Source organism: Haemorhous mexicanus, chromosome 17 (genome assembly GCF_027477595.1).
Source record: "Haemorhous mexicanus isolate bHaeMex1 chromosome 17, bHaeMex1.pri, whole genome shotgun sequence".
NCBI lineage: Eukaryota > Metazoa > Chordata > Aves > Passeriformes > Fringillidae > Haemorhous > Haemorhous mexicanus.
In genome coordinates, this window is record NC_082357.1 from 15,940,646 (window position 1) to 15,959,632 (window position 18,987).

Here is an 18,987-nt window from a genome sequence, read left to right on the forward strand (position 1 = left end):
ATTACTGCACTGAACCTTTTAAAGCAGCTGCATAATAACAGCCCTGGGCCTATTTCGGGAAAGCCTCCTGGGTGTTTAATTCCATGGAGTGAGTGGGGCTTTCTTCAGAGAAAGAGCATGTAGGATGGAGGGCTGGATCACAGCGGAGCAGGGATGGCCCTGGGCCTCAAAAGGGGAAGGCTCACGTGGATGCAGATACAGAATGAAGTCCCAGAAATGAAAATGTAGAAAGACTTGTTAATGGAAATATGGTTACGTTTCACTTGGAGTTGTCTCATGTTTTGATTTGAATTCTCATCTCCTCAGCACCCAGGGCTGGACAGTGCAGCACCAGGCAGGCCCAGGGAGACCTGGATGTCAGAGGAGGAGGCTGATGGATCTGATTTTCCATGTCTGTGGGTGCTGTCAGGGAGTGAGAGAGATGAATTGTGGATGTGGTTGGAAAACTCCTCTGTGCCAGCCAGCTGAGATGCTTGCAGTGGGTTGGTAAAAGAAGATCATTATTCCAACTGCAAATTCAAAACAACATTCCCAGAGGCCAACTGAGCTGGTGGTTTGTGCCCAGTGTCTGTGTGAGCCCAGTGTGTGTCTGTGTGAGCCCAGTGTGTGTCTGTGTGAGCCCAGTGTGTGTCTGTGTGAGCCCAGTGTGTGTGTGTGAGCCCTGTGTGTGTCTGTGTGAGCCCTGTGTGTGTCTGTGTGAGCCCTGGGTGTGTCTGTGTGAGCCCTGTGTGTGTCTGTGTGAGCTCTGTGTGTGTCTGTGTGAGCCCAGTGTGTGTCTGTGTGAGCCCAGTGTGTGTGTGAGCCCTGTGTGTGTCTGTGTGAGCTCTGTGTGTGTCTGTGTGAGCTCTGTGTGTGTGTGAGCCCTTTGTGTGTCTGTGTGAGCCCAGTGTGTGTCTGTGTGAGCCCAGTGTGTGTGTGAGCCCTGTGTGTGTCTGTGTGAGCTCTGTGTGTGTCTGTGTGAGCTCTGTGTGTGTGTGAGCCCTTTGTGTGTCTGTGCGAGCCCAGTGTGTGTCTGTGTGAGCTCTGTGTGTGTCTGTGTGAGCCCAGTGTGTGTCTGTGTGAGCCCTGTGTCTGTGTGAGCTCTGTGTGTGTCTGTGTGAGCTCTGTGTGTGTCTGTGTGAGCTCTGTGTGTGTCTGTGTGAGCTCTGTGTGTGTCTGTGTGAGCCCTTTGTGTGTCTGTGTGAGCTCTGTGTGTGTCTGTGTGAGCCCTGTGTGTGTCTGTGTGAGCCCAGTGTGTGTGTGTGTGAGCCCTGTGTGTGTCTGTGTGAGCCCAGTGTGTGTCTGTGTGAGCTCTGTGTGTGTGTGTGTGAGCCCTGTGTGTGTGTGAGCCCAGTGTGTGTGTGTGTGAGCCCAGTGTGTGTGTGTGTGAGCCCAGTGTGTGTCTGTGTGAGCCCAGTGTGTGTGTGAGCCCAGTGTGTGTGTGTGTGAGCCCAGTGTGTGTGTGAGCCCAGTGTCTGTGTGAGCCCAGTGTGTGTGTGTGTGAGCCCAGTGTGTGTGTGTGTGAGCCCAGTGTGTGTGTGTGTGAGCCCAGTGTCTGTGTGAGCCCTGTGTGTGTGTGTGTGAGCCCAGTGTGTGTGTGTGTGAGCCCAGTGTCTGTGTGAGCCCTGTGTGTGTGTGTGTGAGCCCAGTGTCTGTGTGAGCCCAGTGTGTGCCTGTGTGAGCTCTGTGTGTGTCTGTGTGAGCCCTGTGTGTGTCTGTGTGAGCCCTGTGTGTGTGTGAGCTCAGTGTGTCTGTGTGAGCCCTGTGTGTGTGTGAGCCCAGTGTGTGTGTCTGTGTGAGCCCAGTGTGTGTCTGTGTGAGCCCAGTGTGTGTCTGTGTGAGCCCTGTGTGTGTCTGTGTGAGCTCTGTGTGTGTCTGTGTGAGCCCTGTGAGTGTCTGTGTGAGCCCTGGGTGTGTCTGTGTGAGCCCTGTGAGCCCTGTGTGTGTGTGAGCCTAGTGTGTGTCTGTGTGAGCCCTGTGAGTGTCTGTGTGAGCCCAGTGTGTGTGTGAGCCCTGTGTGTGTCTGTGTGAGCCCTGTGTGTGTCTGTGTGAGCCCAGTGTGTGTCTGTGTGAGCCCAGTGTGTGTCTGTGTGAGCCCAGTGTGTGTCTGTGTGAGCCCTGTGTCTGTGTGAGCCCAGTGTGTGTCTGTGTGAGCCCTGTGTGTGTCTGTGTGAGCTCTGTGTGTGTCTGTGTGAGCCCTGTGTGTGTCTGTGTGAGCCCTGTGTGTGTCTGTGTGAGCCCAGTGTGTGTGTGTGTGAGCCCTGTGTGTGTGTGAGCCCAGTGTCTGTGTGAGCCCTGTGTGTGTGTGAGCCCAGTGTGTGTGTGTGAGCCCAGTGTGTGTCTGTGTGAGCCCAGTGTGTGTCTGTGTGAGCCCTGTGTGTGTGTGTGAGCCCTGTGTGTGTCTGTGTGAGCCCAGTGTGTGTCTGTGTGAGCCCTGTGTGTGTGTGAGCCCTGGGTGTGTCTGTGTGAGCCCAGTGTGTGTCTGTGTGAGCTCTGTGTGTGTCTGTGTGAGCCCAGTGTGTGTCTGTGTGAGCTCTGTGTGTGAGCCCTGTGTGTGTCTGTGTGAGCCCTGTGTGTGTCTGTGTGAGCCCAGTGTGTGTCTGTGTGAGCCCTGGGTCTGTGTGAGCCCAGTGTGTGTCTGTGTGAGCCCAGTGTGTGTGTGTGTGAGCCCAGTGTGTGTGTGTGAGCCCTGTGTGTGTGTGTGTGAGCCCAGTGTGTGTGTGTGAGCCCAGTGTGTGTGTGTGTGAGCCCAGTGTGTCTGTGTGAGCTCTGTGTGTGTCTGTGTGAGCCCAGTGTGTGTGTGTGTGAGCCCAGTGTCTGTCTGAGCCCTGTGTGTGAGCCCTGTGTGTGTCTGTGTGAGCCCAGTGTGTGTCTGTGTGAGCCCTGTGTGTGTCTGTGTGAGCCCAGTGTGTGTCTGTGTGAGCCCTGGGTGTGTCTGTGTGAGCCCTGTGTGTGTGTGAGCTCTGGGTGTGTCTGTGTGAGCCCTGTGTGTGAGCCCTGTGTGTGTCTGTGTGAGCCCAGTGTGTGTGTGAGCCTTGTGGCTGTGTGAGCCCTGTGTGTGTCTGTGTGAGCCCTGTGTGTGTCTGTGTGAGCCCTGTGTGTGTGTGAGCTCTGGGTGTGTCTGTGTGAGCCCTGTGTGTGTGTGAGCCCTGTGTGTGTCTGTGTGAGCCCAGTGTGTGTCTGTGTGAGCTCTGTGTGTGTGTGAGCCCATTGTGTGTCTGTGTGAGCCCAGTGTGTGTCTGTGTGAGCCCAGTGTGTGTCTGTGTGAGCTCTGTGTGTGTGTGAGCCCATTGTGTGTCTGTGTGAGCCCAGTGTGTGTCTGTGTGAGCCCAGTGTGTGTCTGTGTGAGCCCAGTGTGTGTCTGTGTGAGCCCAGTGTGTGTCTGTGTGAGCCCAGTGTGTGTCTGTGTGAGCCCTGTGTGTGTCTGTGTGGGCCCAGTGTGTGTGTGTGAGCCCAGTGTGTGTGTGTGTGAGCCCAGTGTCTGTGTGAGCCCAGTGTGTGTCTGTGTGAGCCCAGTGTGTGTCTGTGTGAGCCCAGTGTGTGTCTGTGTGAGCTCTGTGTCTGTGTGAGCCCAGTGTGTGTGTGTGTGAGCCCAGTGTGTGTGTGAGCCCAGTGTGTGTCTGTGTGAGCTCTGTGTGTGTGTGAGCCCTGTGTGTGTCTGTGTGAGCTCTGTGTGTGTGTGAGCCCTGTGTGTGTCTGTGTGAGCCCAGTGCCCAGCCTGGCATGGCTGCTGTGCCTGAGCTCCTGCCTGGATCCCCTCTGGATTTGACTCATGTTCTGCAGAAAATCAGGGTAGAAAAAAACTGTCTGGCCTCAGCAGTGGGAAGTCTGGGGCTCAGGAGGACCCAGCAGCGTCACTGCCAGTCCTGCAGAGGGCTTGGGCCAGTGCAGGTGTCCCCATGGCTGGCACAAACACATCCATATCTACTTCCCACTGAGTCCTGCTCCTTCCCCCACCCACCAGCTGGGGCAGTGGGAAAGGACGATGTCCCTGCCTTGGTGACCCTGCCCAGAGCTCTGCCTCACGCAGGCAGCTGGCCAGGTCTGTGCCTGCCCTGGGCTGTGTCCCTGCCCATCCCCAGTGTCCACCCCTGCCCATTCCCAGTATCCATCCCTGCCCATCCCCAGTGACCATCCCTGCCCATTCCCAGTGTCCATCCCTGCCCATTCCCAGTGTCCATCCCTGCCCATTTCCAGTATCCATCCCTGCCCATCCCCAGTGTCCATCCCTGCCCATTCCCGGTGTCCACCCCTGCCCATTCCCAGTGTCCAACCCTGCCCATTCCCAGTGTCCATCCCTCCCCATTCCTAGTGTCCATCCCTGCCCATTCCCAGTATCCACCCCTGCCCATTCCCACTGTCCATCCCTGCCCATTCCCACTGTCCATCCCTGCCCATTCCCAGTGTCCATCCCTCCCCATTCCCGGTGTCCATCCCTGCCCATTCCCAGTGTCCATCCCTGCCCATTCCCAGTATCCATCCCTGCCCATTCCCAGTGTCCATCCCTGCCCATTCCCAGTGTCCATCCCTCCCCATTCCCAATGTCCATCCCTGCCCATTCCCAGTATCCATCCCTGCCCATTCCCGGTGTCCAACCCTGCCCATTCCCAGTGTCCATCCCTCCCCATTCCTAGTGTCCATCCCTGCCCATGCCCACTGTCCATCCCTCCCCATTCCCAGTGTCCATCCCTGCCCATTCCCGGTGTCCAACCCTGCCCATTCCCAGTGTCCATCCCTCCCCATTCCTAGTGTCCATCCCTGCCCATGCCCACTGTCCATCCCTCCCCATTCCCAGTGTCCATCCCTGCCCATCCCCACTGTCCATCCCTGCCCATTCCCAGTGTCCATCCCTGCCCATTCCCGGTGTCCATCCCTGCCCATCCCCACTGTCCATCCCTGCCCATTCCCAGTATCCATCCCTGCCCATTCCCAGTGTCCATCCCTCCCCATTCCCGGTGTCCATCCCTGCCCATTCCCGGTGTCCATCCCTGCCCATTCCCAGTGTCCATCCCTCCCCATCCCCGGTGTCCATCCCTGCCCATTCCCGGTGTCCATCCCTGTCCGTGCCCGCTGCTCCCCGCGCATCCCCGCGGGATGCAGACGCTCTATGCAAATGAAGGGCGGGCCCAGGCCCCATGCAAACCAACATGCAAATCGAGGGAGGGCGTGGCCGTGCCGGGCGCTCGGGGGGCGGGGCTTGCGGTGCCGCGAGGTGCCGGGGGCGTGGCCGGCGATGCAGATGAGGGCGGGGCGGCACCGCATGTAAATGAGGGGGCGTGGCCCGGCGGGCGGTGTCGGAGCCTCCCGCCAGCTGCGGGCAGCGGCCCCGAGCGCGGCCCCGGCAGCGCAGCCGGAGCAGCGGCAGCCCCGGCGGAGCAGCGGCAGCGGAGCGGGCCGGGCCGGGCCCGCAGCCCCCGCGCAGCATGGCCGAGCCGCCGGCGGCAGCGCCGGCCCCCGAGGGCGAGGAGGGCCCGGTGCGCTTCGCCCGCAAGGGCGCCCTGCGGCAGAAGAACGTGCACGAGGTGAAGAACCACAAGTTCACGGCGCGCTTCTTCAAGCAACCCACCTTCTGCAGCCACTGCACCGACTTCATCTGGTGAGCCTTCCCCCGGACCGCCGCAGCCGCTCCGGGACACCGGCTCGGCGGGACGTCCCTCCTCGGGCTCACCCTCGCCGTGCTCCGGGCCCCTCTCCCCCCGCCCCGGCTCCCCCCGTCCCGTCCCGTCCCGTCCCGTCCCCCCGGTGCCCGCTCCCCTCCGGCCGGCGGCTCGGGCGCGGTGGCTGCGCCGCGGGGCCGGGGCCGTGTCTCACTCCGCCTCTCTCTCCGCAGGGGCTTCGGCAAGCAGGGCTTCCAGTGTCAAGGTGAGTGTGGCGCTGCCGGAGGGCTGAGGGGGTCCGCGCTCCGCGTCCGCCCCCCGGGAGCGGCCCCGCGTCCCCTGCGGGCAGCATCCCCGCGGCTCCGGCCCGAGCATCCCCGCGGCAGCGCGGAGCAGCTTAGTCATTTTTTAATCAACCCAGCAACTAGTCGGTGCCTTTAAGCCGGTCGGGTCTCGTTAGCAGAGATAAGCGGCCGGGACTTCATCTAAATCCCCCGAAAAAGGCCGAGGGGAGTTTGTTTTTAATGTACTTAACACCAAAACATGTGTTGGGTGGCGAACGGGCTGGGCGAGGGCAGCTCCGCGGCTGGAACTGCGCAGCCGGCGAGGAGTTGAATGGCTTAGTTGTGTTGCTGGGGAAAAAATGAGGCTTTATAACCAAATATGTTGCAGTAGCCGGGTTACTCTGACCATAATTCTTTGTTCTGATAATGCTGGGATTCTGGAGAGGCTCTTCGGGGATTTGGGATGTCCCCCCGGGAAATTCGGCTGAATTACCCAGGCGTTATCGGGTTGCTGTTGCAGCCAGCCCAGCTGGGGGCTGCTCCTGCTCGGGCTCGCCCTGGCCCGTGGGTCCCACCTGAGCGGGGTTCAAACGGGGCTGCTGCTCACAGCTGCTGGCAGTGAAATTTTGCTTTTGTGAATATTTGGGACAGAGTTTTATTTTGGCGGGTGGCTGACTCCCAAGCTGAGGTATTTGGCATGCAAACAAACGTGCTTTAGAGCTCTGAAAGGCTCCTCTTCACAGCTGTCCTTGGGGTTTTGGAGCGGCACGCTGGGTGTGAGGAGCTGGGCTGGCTCTGGAGCATCCCTGCAGCTGCCTGTACGAGCAGTGTGAGGCTAATCCAATTTAAATGATGCCGCTCTCATCCTTTACACTTGCCACACGCATATAACCTTTAAATACCAAAGCCATCTCCCTGCCACCTCCCAAAGCCCGGCCTGAAGGCCTGGACAGGTGTTGGCAGGCAGAGGAGAGTGGATATGGAGCCTAAATGTATCCTAGGGCTGTTTCTCAAGGTCACAGCTTCCCCTGGTACCTGAGGTTTCACACATGGGCAGTTCAGTCTCGTTGCTGAGAGGAATTTTGTGCACCTTGCATCTCTGGTTTGATGCTCCCAGGCTTTCCTGGCTGTGAATTCCCTGACTTTCCTTACAGTGAGGTGCATTTGTGCAAACACCATGGCTGTGAAATCCAGAGTGTGTTCTGGAGAGGTGGGGACCCCATGCTGGCCCGGCAGGGTTTGCCTGCATTATTTCTTGAGCCTGCTCAGTTCTACCTGAGCATCCAGTGTCGGGTAGCTGGCGCCTTTCCAAGTCTCTTCCAGCTGTCGGGAGCTGTTATCCAAACCTGTAACTGTGCTCTGGCGTCAAGGTTTACCCTCAGGTGTTTTTGGGCAGCGTTGAGCCAGCCCTGGCTGCGAGGACAGCAGGTGGGCCCGCAGAGCTGGGCTCGGGTGATGGAGCAGTGCAGCCCTGGCTCGGGGGGCAGGAGCTCCTGTGAGCTGCAGTGGCACCAGCAGCACTGCCAGGGCGTCAGTGCCACCCCCAGGGGTGTGTGACAGGTCTGTGACATCCCCTTCTGCCTTAAGAACCCCCTTGGCAGGTCACTGCTGTTACAGGCATGCGTGTGCCCCAGGGAATCCTGCAGCTCCAGCCCATTCTCTGCTTCCCTAAAATCACTGACCTGTGGGCTTCCCCAGAGCCCAGCTGCGAGTGCTGGGGTGCCCAGGTGAAGGTGCTCCCCTGGGGGAGGCAGCTGTGGGGCCATGCCCATCGCGGCGAGGGCACCCCAGCTGTGCCCAGGGGAGGAGAACACCGTGTGTCCCTTTAGGGCATTTCCAGCTCGGGGTGGAGGACACCGTGTGTCCCTTTAGGGCATTTCCAGCTCGGGGTGGAGGACACCGCGTGTCCCTGCAGGGCATTTCCAGCTCGGGGTGGAGGACACCGCGTGTCCCTGCAGGGCATTTCCAGCTCGGGGTGGAGGACACCGTGTGTCCCTGCAGGGCATTTCCAGCTCGGGAATTCAACCCAGAGCTCTCTGCCACTGCCATCTGCTCTGGAATCACGGCTGCCCCTGGGCTTCTCCTGGTGGGAGGCAGAACTGGGTGTGCCAGGGCTGGCACTGCCCTGCTCCAGAAGTGCCAGGGGAGCCGTGCTTGTGTTGGACTGTGCAAGGACCACCAGCTTTGGGTCTGTGCCCCACAGGTTGTGCTGCAGCTGCTGTTGAGCTTGGTAAATATCGACACGGAGGCAGAAAATCCCAGGGCTGGCTTTTGTGTAGGGGTTCTTCAGCCCCGCAGGGCTGTGGGGTGAGGGTCTGCTCTCCCTTCCGTGAGCACAGCTTTAATTTAACTTTAACAACTTGCCCGAGTGTCTCATCCCGTTGTGCTGCGGGATGGCTGGGATGCAGCTGGGGCACACGCCCGTCTGCTCTCAGCTGTTCCTACTGCTGTGCCCGCTTTAAGTAGGTTTTCACCTGTGCCCTGATTTCTTTCTAGGACATTTGCAATAATTAGATTGTTAATTAGCCCATTACTTGTGACTTTTGGCAGGAAGTTAGCAGAAACTGACTCTTTGTAGCTTGAAATACTAATGGGTACCACAAAATGCCACTTAATTGCCTGCTAATCTGCTGCTTATCCTCGCGCACGATCTCCTCCTTATCCTTGTGCTCATCTGAGCACTTCCTGGGCCAACGTCTCTCTGGTGAGCCAGAAAGTGTCTGGGTGTGGGCAGGGGAGGGCTGCGACAGCCCTCCGGGAGCAGGGCTGCTTCTGGCGGGCGAACAAAAAGAAATCGATATCTTGTGGGTGTTGGAAGCTGCGGGATGTGCCTGGAGCTGCCAGGAAGATGAACTCCTCCCGAGGGAGGCTCGGTGCCCCCTGGCTGCCCCTCAGCCCGTGGTACAGAGGGGCTCTCCGGCCCTGCTGCGGCTGGAAGGTGCAGAAAGTGCTCAGGAGCAAAGGGGAGTGGGTGTCCTGCCCTTCCCGGCAGGGCCAGCACCAGGGAGCGAGCAGCCCCTCGGTGTCTGCAGCCTGAGGAAGCCAAGCCGTGGCTCTCCCGACGTAGGAAGTGCTGTAGGATGCTAAAGGAAAGGGAACTGCTTTGAAAGCTGCTGAGAGTGAAGTTCTGGTCGCCTTCTGCTGCTGGGAACTGGCAGCTTTCTCCTCCCCGCGGGTGTTTCCCCCGCCTTGGCAGCCTCGGGGCCGTTCCTCCTGCTGTCCAGGCAGCTCCCGGTCCCTGTGTGGGTCAGGGATGAGATCCCGTGAGAGGGGACGTGTCCCCCGGAGCTGGGGGTGCTCAGCCTGGAGCCGCTGTGGCCGGGCAGAGGTGAGGAGCGGTGGAACATGATTCACACTTGGGAGCAAAAAATAACCTGCATCTGTCGCTGCTTTCATGTGTACCATGTAGAAAAGCTCTTGGAAAGGAGAATCTTGATTCTTCCTGAAGAGAAAGGGGGGGGGAAAAGCGTAATTTGGTAATGTGTGTGCTTGGATGTCATGCAGTAACTTTTCTGGGGAGAATGTTTACTTCTTGTCCCTGCTTGTGACTCAGTAAGCAAGGAGACTCTTCAGATTAGATCTGCTTCCAAGGCTTACAGCACACAGAATTCCTCCCTCCAGGTTTCCCTCTCCCTGTCCTCCAAGGCCAGCGCTCTCGCTCTGTTTTGCGTTTCCACGAGTCGACGTCTGAGACCAGAACTGAGCAGCTGGAAAATGTCACCCCGGCCGTACCTCTCAAGCAAGTATTTCTCTCTTGCTCAGAGCCCTCGCAAGGCACCCTTCCTCCCCCCAGACGGAAGTGAAACCCATCACACTTTGCTCTCCCCTGCAGCTCGAGCCACTCTGCGGGCTGCCTGCCGGCTCCTATTGACTGCACTAACCAAGTTAGAAACAAAAGCAAAACAAACTCCAATCATCCCGACTTGCCTCAAACCCAGTAATTTCGTGTCAACATATTATGCACGCTGGAGAAATGTTAGTGTTCAAATAGACTAATTAAAAATGTTACTGCAATTACTTTTGCAACACAAATGATGCTAATTACATAATGCTGCAGAAATTGGAAACGTGATTTGGGAGGGGGTTCTGTGCACCCGGTGGCAACGCAGCTCTGGGTGCTGGAGCTGTGTCCCCAGGCCGGGGGGGGTGTGTGTCCCCAGTCTGTCCCCCCAGGCCAGCGGGGTGGGTGTCTGTCCCCAGGCCAGGGGGGTGTCTGTCCCAAGCCAGCAGGGTGTCTGTCCCCAGGCCAGCGGGATGTGTGTCTGTCCCCAGGCCAGGTGTCTGTCCCTAGCCAGCAGGCTGTCTGTCCCCAGGCCAGGGGGGTGTCCCCAGCCAGCAGGGCAGTGCTGCAGAGCAGGTACAGCAGAAAAGGGAAGTGGGGCTGGCCCTGCTGGCTGCACGGATGGGCTGTGGTGCTGCACAGCCCAGTGCACACAGAGCTGACAGAGATGGCAACGTGTGTCCCCGGCAGGGTCCCTGCCAGGCTGGCCCTGGAGCTGTCACCTGGGCTGGCAGGGAGGGTTTTTGTCGGGATCTCTTTTGTCGGGAGCTGTTTTGGGGGCGGTTTTTGGGGCGGGGCGGTGCCGGGCTGCGGGGCAGGGACAGCTCTGTCCCACCGCTGTCCCCGTGAGCACACAGGGGCTCGCCCGGCTCTCTCTCGCAGTGGAAGTGGTTTCTCCTTCCCTCCCCCCGCAGCTGCAGGGTGGATTTTTCTTTATCTCCGGAGATAGCTGACACCCTAAAACAATCTCGGGCTGGGAAATGAGGTGGTCTGGTTCCGTGCCGTGTCCGGCAGGTGCCAGCCATGGGATGCTGCCCGTGGGGTTTGGAGCTGGCCCCTGGGCTTTGGGGTGCCTTGGGGTGGCAGGAGGGTGTGCAGCACGGTGCCTGGTGGCTGATGGCTCTGACAGCCCTGCAGAGGTTGAAGCACCCCGGTCCTGAGCCTCTGCCGTGATTATTCTCCAGCCATTGAGACTTCCTGGGGATTTAATGCCTGGGCTGTCTCTAAGGAGACTTCTCAGCAAACAGCGCTGGCATTTCTGCACGCCTGCTCGCTCACACGTGTGTGATCCCACAGATTCCCTGGCAGGTGTGCGGGGCACCCTTCCCTGGCAGTGAGCTGTGGGTGGGCACTCGCTGGCTGGGCTGTGAAACAGAGCAAGACCTTGAGGCTTTGGTGTCTGCTGAGGAGCAGGAGCAGGGGCTGAACCCGCTCTCAAAACTTGGTGTGGATTCTGTTATCTGCTGGGCTTTCTGCAGGAGCTGGAGGGAAGGGAGTTGTGCAAGCCCTTGCTGTGGGCTGCTGCCCTTCCTCCTCCCAGCCAGCACAGCTCCTCCTCCTCCTCCTCCTCCTGCAGCTCCCCAGGCAAAGACCTGAAAGCACCAGAGAGGTTCCTCAGTGCCGGGTGAGCCCCGTGGGATCGATGGGCAGGATCACAGTGCCTGGGGAGTGAAGTTAACTTCGGGCTGTGCCTGTGCTCCAGGCAGGGCAGGAGTGCCTGGGTCACCCAGTTACAAGGGTGTGCTCAGAAGGGCACGGTGGAGGTGCTGTCCCCTGACCTGCAGGTGTGTGCTGACAGAGGGGATGTTTGCAGGGGTGCCTGGCACGGGACCGTGCCCAGGGGAAGTGTCTGGTGGGCTTTTCCTGCAGCAGCCAGCTGTGAGAGGACTGGCTGCACAGGGACTGGTGGCCTTTGTGTGCCTGTGCTCCAGCTCGGGCCCCAGTGGCAGCACAGAGCGTGCTGCAGGGTGCTGGTGAGGTTCATCCCACCAGAGCGGCTCCATGAGTCACTGCTCTGCAAGCCCATCCATCAGAGCCACTCACAAAGGGTGAGTAAGGAGCTCCCTGCAGGGGAAGAGTAGCCCCAGGTGCCTGGCAGTGTGTTCCTGAGCTCTTGGAGGCTGCAGTGGTCAGAAAGGAGCTCGTTGGAAAAGGCAGTAGCACAAAGCCAGGAGTCCTGGTGGGGGGTCCTGGCTGCAGCCCTGGGTTGCAGCCCCCTGCTCTGGGCTTGCCCTGTGTGCTGCCCCACAGACCTGGGTGATGGGTGTGCTGTCCCCAGCTGGGTGAGGGAGGGGACAGAGAGCACACCCAGAGCCCCTCCAGACCTCCCGGGTGATGCTGGAGGAAATGAAGCCTGGCCAAGGACTTTTCCATTCCCTGGAATGACTCAGTCCTGTCCTTTGAGGTTTAGCAGAAACCACAGGTGCTGTGCTCCTTGGAGTGGGAGCCTGCAGGGGCTCCCTGGGGTGACACAGTGCCCTCACACCTGCTACCTCAACAGAGATGTGGGGCTGGGGCATCTGGAGCTCAGGGTGGCAGAGACAGGGGCTGTCCCTTGGGTTTGTCTTTTATCAGGGAAAGGACAGCTCTGGGCTGCTGTTCCCCAGCTCTGAGCACATCCATCCATCCCTCCATCCCTCCATCCCTCCATCCCTCCATCCCTCCATCCCTCCATCCCTCCATCCCTCCATCCCTCCATCCCTCCATCCCTCCATCCCTCCATCCCTCCATCCCTCCATCCCTCCATCCCTCCACCCACCCACTGCTGGTCTAGGCTGGTGTTGGTGGCCTCTGTGCCATGGCCAGGAGTCCCTGGAGGCAGGAAGGTGCCATGAACATCAGGGATGGGAAATGACCCAGTAACTGCCTGAGTTTTGCCCTGACCCGATGGAAGAAGGTGAAAATCTCTCTGGGGCTCTCCAGCCCCACCAGGGCAGGTGCCCGGGGCTGCTGCCCAGCAGAGAAGGGGACAGGCTGGCCCTGTCCTGCAGGAGCCAGCACCAGGCACTCGGTTTTCCCACGAGAGCCACAGAGGGGATGGGGGAGACAGGAAGAACTCTCTGGTGGTGGTTGTAGCAGCTGAATTCTGTGCTGAGCAGAAGCAATTCCCAGAAGTGGCAGTGCTGGCTGTGGCTGTTCCTGGGAAGGGAAGGCACAGCTCCAAACCACAGCCTGCTCCTGCAGGCAGCACCCGGAGCCCTGCAGGGACAGGCTGCCTCCCCCCAGGAGCATCCCCACGTGGAGGGGCTGGGGGGTCCCTCTGCTCCCTGCTCTGTGTCCCATCCCAGGCAGGGCTGTGGCAAGGAGATGGCCCTGGCTGTGGTGAGGGGCTGCAGGGACAGGGCTGTGCTGGGAGCTGCCTCTCTCAGCTGTGTGTCCCCTCTGCAGAGGGTGGCCGAGGCTCGGCTGGCCCAGCCAAAGGATGGCTCTGGCCAGAGGGCTCCTCCCGTGTGCAGGTGGCTGGTGTGGCTTTGCTGTGCTCCCCTGGGCTCTAGGGAGGCTTTGCTGCAGGCTCGGAGGGATTGATCCATCCTGGGCTGGACTGGAGAAATGGAACCAGTGGAAATGTTCTCGCTGTGAGAGGCACCTGAACTCTGTAACTCATGACCTGCCAGCAGCACTGGCTTTCCCCTGCTGAGGATGACTCCTGCTCACGGGTGGGGAGCTGGCTGAGCCCTCCCAGGGCCCCTCCTGGAGCCCTGGCCGTGGCTTCTGACAGCTGAGGCCGTCCCCTGTGACGGGCAGTGCCTTTCATGAGAGGTGACAGCTCTGCTCCCTGGCGTGGCGGGGCAGATGGGGCTCTGCTCTGCTCTGCTGCTCCTCCCTGGCAGCTGCTGGGCCCTGCTGGCCACTGGCCATTCCTGGCCATGTCCCTGCCACAGCACGGGGTGGCCCCTGCAGCCACGTGGGGACAGGCTCTGTGTCACCCCCTGCCAGCCAGGCTGTGCCTCCTGTGCCTCTGCTCGAGCTGTTTGCTTTTGAGGGATTTTGGGCTGACTCCCTGCACTGTTTATCCCCCTCCTGCTCTTCCCATCGTGTGGAAAAACAAAATAAATCCCGGTGCAGCCTGGTGCAGGAAGCAGTAAGGGTTTGGGGTGGGGAACCTCGTGTGCCCCTGGTTTGGGAATTGGGTCCTGTGGCCCAGAGCAGGATTCTCCCTGCCCCAGCTGATGGGCACTGGCTGCGAGTGCTTAAAGCTTGTGAGCTACATCTTGTCAATTTAAATAATTTGCTTCCATATTTGGTCTTGCATTTGTGCCAGATTTCTACATCTTGTTTAAATCTGACAAGCAGAATATACTTGCTGCTAATCCGAGCTGGACAAGGCAGCGCCTGCCAAAAAATCCAATATTAATAAGCTCCAGTACATGGAAGTTACTGGATTTGCAAACTTGAGGCTTGTTATGGCACAGCTCCCTGAAAACTGGCTTTTTTGCATCTACTTAAATCTGGGTTTTTCCAAGGAGCCAGTCTGTGAGCTTCCCTCTTTGGGTGGGAAGCTCAGTCTCTGGAACAAGGGAAGCTTTCCAGCACTAAGCAGGAGATGAGTTGCATATTTTTGGGGTGTGGTTGGGAAAATGGGGGATAACTGGTGTCTGTGCAGGGAGGGCTGCAGCAGGAGCTGTGAGCTGTGGCTCTGCCCGTGCTGCCACTCAGGGCTTGTGCTTGGGGACCTGGGGCTGCTGGAGCCAGTCCAGAGGAATCCAGGGCTGGAGCCAGGCTGGGAGAGCTGGGGGTGCTCACCTGGAGAGGAGAAGGATGCAGGGGGAGCTCAGAGCCCTGGCAGGGCCTGAAGGGGCTCCAGGAGAGCTGGAGAGGGACTGGGGACAAGGGATGGAGGGACAGGACACAGGGAATGGCTCCCAGTGCCAGAGGGCAGGGACAGATGGGATACTGGGGATTAGGAATTGTTCCCTGGCAGGGTGGGCAGGCCTGGCACAGGTGCCCAGAGGATCCCAGATGCCCCTGGATCCCTGGCAGTGCCCAAGGCCAGGCTGGGCACTGGGGCTGGAGCAGCCTGGGACAGGGGAAGGTGTCCCTGCCATGGCAGGGGTGGGGTGAGAGGAGCCTTAAGGTCCCTTCCAACCCAAACCATTCCAGGATTCTCTGATTCTATGTTTAAAATCTCCAGTCTCTTGTGGTTCTGCTCTCGTCTTCCTACATTTGATATTTAGTCAGCAGCAGGGAAGCTAAAAAAGATTCAGATGTCTAAATCTCAGCCTTCAGCTGTTCTTCCTCTTCCTCGTGCTGTGCTGCCAGCGTGTTCCAGCTGATCCTGCTGGTGGATTCCTCCCTATCTTTTGTTGCCATGTGAAAGGATGCAACAGGAATAGCTTCACCTTTGGGGGGAACGGTTAAATACCTTTATTCTGCTGGTCTGCACAGAGAGCACAAGCACATTGAATAGCTGACACTCGGAGCACATGAACAAATGCATTTTCATGATTTCCAATTATAGCAGAAGAATGAGAAAGTGAGGTGGTGAAGAGGAGTGAAAGTCGTCCTGGCTCCCCTGAAGGCTTCCTGCAGCCGCGGTGACATCGCGATGAAGTCAGGATTGTTTTATAATATCACAGAGGAGCCGGAGTGAGGGGGAAGTGGCCCATGAATTTCATTTGCATCACTGAGTGGATTAGCTCCTGACGCAGTGCAAAGTCATTATTTACTGTGTCTCCGGCTCCGGAGCCCTCCCAGCGCAGCGCTGCTGGGGAGAGGCTGATTCAGAGCGGGAGCAGCTCCCGGGGAGCAGCCCTGCCTGCGGGCACCGGGACGGGGCTGGCAGGGCACGGGGATGGAGCCTGTGCCATGGGGATGGAGCCTGGCAGGGGACAGGGATGGAGCCTGGCAGGGCACAGGGATGGAGCTTGTGCCATGGGGATGGAGCCTGGCAGGGCACGGGGATGATGGAGCCTGTGCCATGGGGATGGAGCCTGGCAGGGCATGGGGATGGAGCCTGGCAGGGCACAGGGATGGAGCCTGTGCCATGGGGATGGAGCTGGCAGGGCATGGGGATGGAGCCTGTGCCATGGGGATGGAGCCTGGCAGGGGACAGGGATGGAGCCTGTGCCATGGGGATGGAGTCTGGCAGGGCACGGGGATGGAGCCTGGCAGGGCACGGGGATGATGGAGCCTGGCAGGGCACGGGGATGGAGCCGGGAAGGGCACAGGGATGATGGAGCCTGGCAGTTCAGGGGGATGATGGAGCCTGGCAGGGCTCCAGGGGCTGTGCCCAAGAACCAGGCTTTGGTTCTGCCCTTCCTTGGCATTCACTGCACTTCAAAGCTCAACTTGAGCTTGGCTTAGGAGAAATCCCTGGCAGTGCTCCAGACCTTGGCCTTAACTGAGAGCAGCCAAGAGGGGGAGGCTGCCTGGGGCAGATGCACTGTCCCTGTCATGCAGGTGCCATGCCATGCAGTGCCATGCCATGCAGTGCCAGGCTGGCAGGGACAGCTCTGGAGCCCCTCTGTTATCACTCAGGATAAGTCACTGCCCCCCAGGAGATTTCTGCACAGCTGGAAATAATGCCCCAAATGGTTATTTGTGCTGTTTCTGCTGTGGAGGGGCCTTTGCTGGGTGTGGTGATGGAGATGGGCTCTGGGAGAGGCTTTGCTGGGGTGGCCTGCCCCAGGGTTGTGTGGGCTCCTTGGGCAACAGCCCTGGTGGGGGAGGGAGCAGCAGCTCCATGTCCTCTTGGTTTCTGGGGAGTTGGAGGGGATAACTTGGTTTTGGGGGTCTGATTGGAGCATCTGTAATTGCCAGGGGGTTTCTGAGGATGGTGGAGCTGCCAAGAGGGCCATCCCTGTGTGCAAGGGGCAGAAAGGCTGAGCAGGACCTGTGTGTCTCCTCCCCAGCCTGTCAGGGCAGATTTCTGCCCCAGGAATGGCTCTAAAATGGGCTAATTCACTTTTGTGTGACCGTGTGTCCGAGGACCATCTCCAATAGCTCAGTCCATTGGTTTCCAAATTTGTCTGGCTCGCTTGTTTGATGGAGAGGAGCCTCAGAGCCCTGTGGAAAGGAGGGCTGTGGGTGTGTCACTGGGTGGGTTAACCCTGAACCGTGCCCTGTGAGCAGCAGGGATCAGCCCCTGGAGGCTCTGCCGTGGCAGGAGGGCACAGCCACGTTGGGGACAAGGGCAGAGCTGCCGACCTGGTGTCTCCCAGGCCTTCTGAGGTGGAACAAGTCTCACTTACTGGGTCATTTAGAGACTGAATCTGGGGTGTTGGCAGGAGGAAAGGCTTTAATTAGCTGCTGCTCAGTAGGGCTGCTATTAGATCTTCAGAGCAAGATGCTGCCGGACTGGAAAAAATGCAGCAATAGCTCATTTGCTCAGGGAGCCATGATGGTGATTTGCATGTCGGTCGGGTGCTGAACCCTTGTCGAGAATTCTTCTAAAATAACTTCAGACTGTGGCTCAGATTCCTTCCCTCTCTGCAGCTGGGTGGATGTTGGTCCCAAACTGCTGGGGAGTGAGTTCCTTTGTTTGCAGCACTGGGCTCTGCGGGGAGGGAGGCAGGGCTGGGCTGTGGACATGTCCTGTCAGCGAATGCTGCATGACAAATGGCTTTTGTCTCTCCACCTTGGAGCAGAATCCAATTCTACCTTATTATGTACCTAAAAGGATTTTTCTGCTCTGCCAGCAGCCCCTCTGCTGACCTGAATACCCAAGAGATGTGTAGTAGGGTAGGAAGCTTTGCTGAGCATCTCCTGAACCTCAGCTCTGCTGCTGCTGGAGGACAAGGTGCTTTGAGATGTGTTCTCAACACTTTGAAATGTATTTTGGACATTTTCTTGTTTCTCCTGTGTTGTCAGCTCGCTCAAGTGCAAAATGAGAGCAAACCCCCCACCCTCAGGCTGGCTCCTGCTCCAGGCTCTGCCTCGGTGCTGCCCAGAGTGTCACAGGCTGGGTGTCCAGGGTGCTGGCTCTGTCACCGGGGGTTGTGTTGGGCAGGAGTGGCCGTGTCCCCGTGCTGAGCCATGGCAGGGCTGTCCTGGCCCCTGCTGCCTGGGCTGCCTCTCCTCAGAGCAGCTCCTGGCCCTGCCTGGCTCCTGCTCCTCACGGCAGGAGCGTTGCTGTGCTCTCATCTTTGGTTTGCTGGGGATGTTGCTATTCCTCTCCCAGCTGAGAGCTGGAAATTCCCAGCTGTCCTGCCCTCTGTGCCAGGCGTTGGGAGGTGAGGTCCCTCTGCTGTCACCTGGCTGCAGTTTTCCCAGCAGGTTACATGGCAGGATGCTGCTTTATCTTTTAGGTCATTTTAGCCTTTTCCCCAGGGTGGTGTGGGTGGGAAAAGTGGGATAAGGTGGGTGACATACCACAGCACATCCTGCCATGGAGACAGGCCCTGCAGAGCAGGAAGGGTCCCTGCAGCCTGTGCTGCCTGCTGGGATGGGGACAGGAGCCACAGCAGCAGGTCTGATGGTCCCTGCTGCTGTGGAGTTCCCTCCAAAACCACCTCCCCTCTCCTGGGCTCCATAAATTTGGAATAAACTTAATTCCTCTGCTGTTACTATTAACTGAGTCCGAGAGATGGAAATAAATGCCTGTTGGGAAGGGCAGGCTGACTCACTTTCTCATTCTCCTGTAAATTTCCATTTAAGTTTCAGTTTAAGCTCAGGTATGAGGGGAGTGAAAGCCGGTAATTTGTGACAAAAACTTCTATTTTAACTCGCAGCAGAAGAACTCCCTTTTTAATTGCAGAAATTATAAGGCTGGATTCCTGTAGGGGAATGCTGGCTGCTGTGGGTGCCTCACTCAGGGCATGTCACCTGTGACTGCACACCCCACCGGGGCAGGGGAGGCTCCCCTCCACCGTGCTCTGGTTTGCTCTCCCTTTCCTGCTGGGGCTGTTGGGGTTGGAAGCAGCACTGTCCTGTGATGGTCCTCACAGCAGCCAACCCTCCCTCCAGCCAGGACTCTGTGCCTTCATGGTGTCCCCCACCACCTGTCCCAGCCCTGGCTGGGCTTTGCAGCCTTCTCCATCACTCTCCCTATGCAGCAGCTCCGTAGCTTGGCCACCTTGCCCTTTGCTGGACCTCTTCCTGCTCCGTGGGGTTGGGGGCAGCAAACCTTTCCTGCTGTGGGTGGAGGGGCTGCCCTGCATGCCCCAGGACAGGGGCCCCTTCCTTGCTGTGGGGCCTGGTCACTTATCTCACCCTGGATCGGGTGCCTCGGGCCCTGCAGCGAGTTCTTCCCTTATCACTCCTGCCTGGCTGGAAATTCACTTCCACTGTGTCAGAGCGAAACAAGAAAACTTCTTTAAAAAGCAAGAGGAAAGTCATGTGAGGAGCAGTGTTGTGTCAGCACTTACAGAGGGTTCAGAACAACGTGGCCCATCTGGTGCCTTCCAAA

General features: G+C 58.8%; 1 protein-coding gene across 2 annotated transcripts in view; it reads left to right on the forward strand.

Annotated features, from left to right (window-relative positions):
- Window positions 1-5,384: 5,384 nt before the first annotated feature.
- PRKCB (protein kinase C beta) overlaps window positions 5,385-18,987 on the forward strand; it is a 98,545-nt gene continuing 84,942 nt past the window's right edge. Inside the window, exons 1-2 of one of the 2 annotated variants that reach the window (XM_059861282.1) lie at window positions 5,385-5,575; window positions 5,810-5,841. In XM_059861282.1, coding sequence (XP_059717265.1) covers window positions 5,403-5,575; window positions 5,810-5,841 — 205 coding nt within the window. In that variant the 5' untranslated portion in view covers window positions 5,385-5,402. The remainder of the gene's footprint in view (window positions 5,576-5,809; window positions 5,842-18,987) is intronic. The other variant, XM_059861281.1, reaches the window with a different exon arrangement.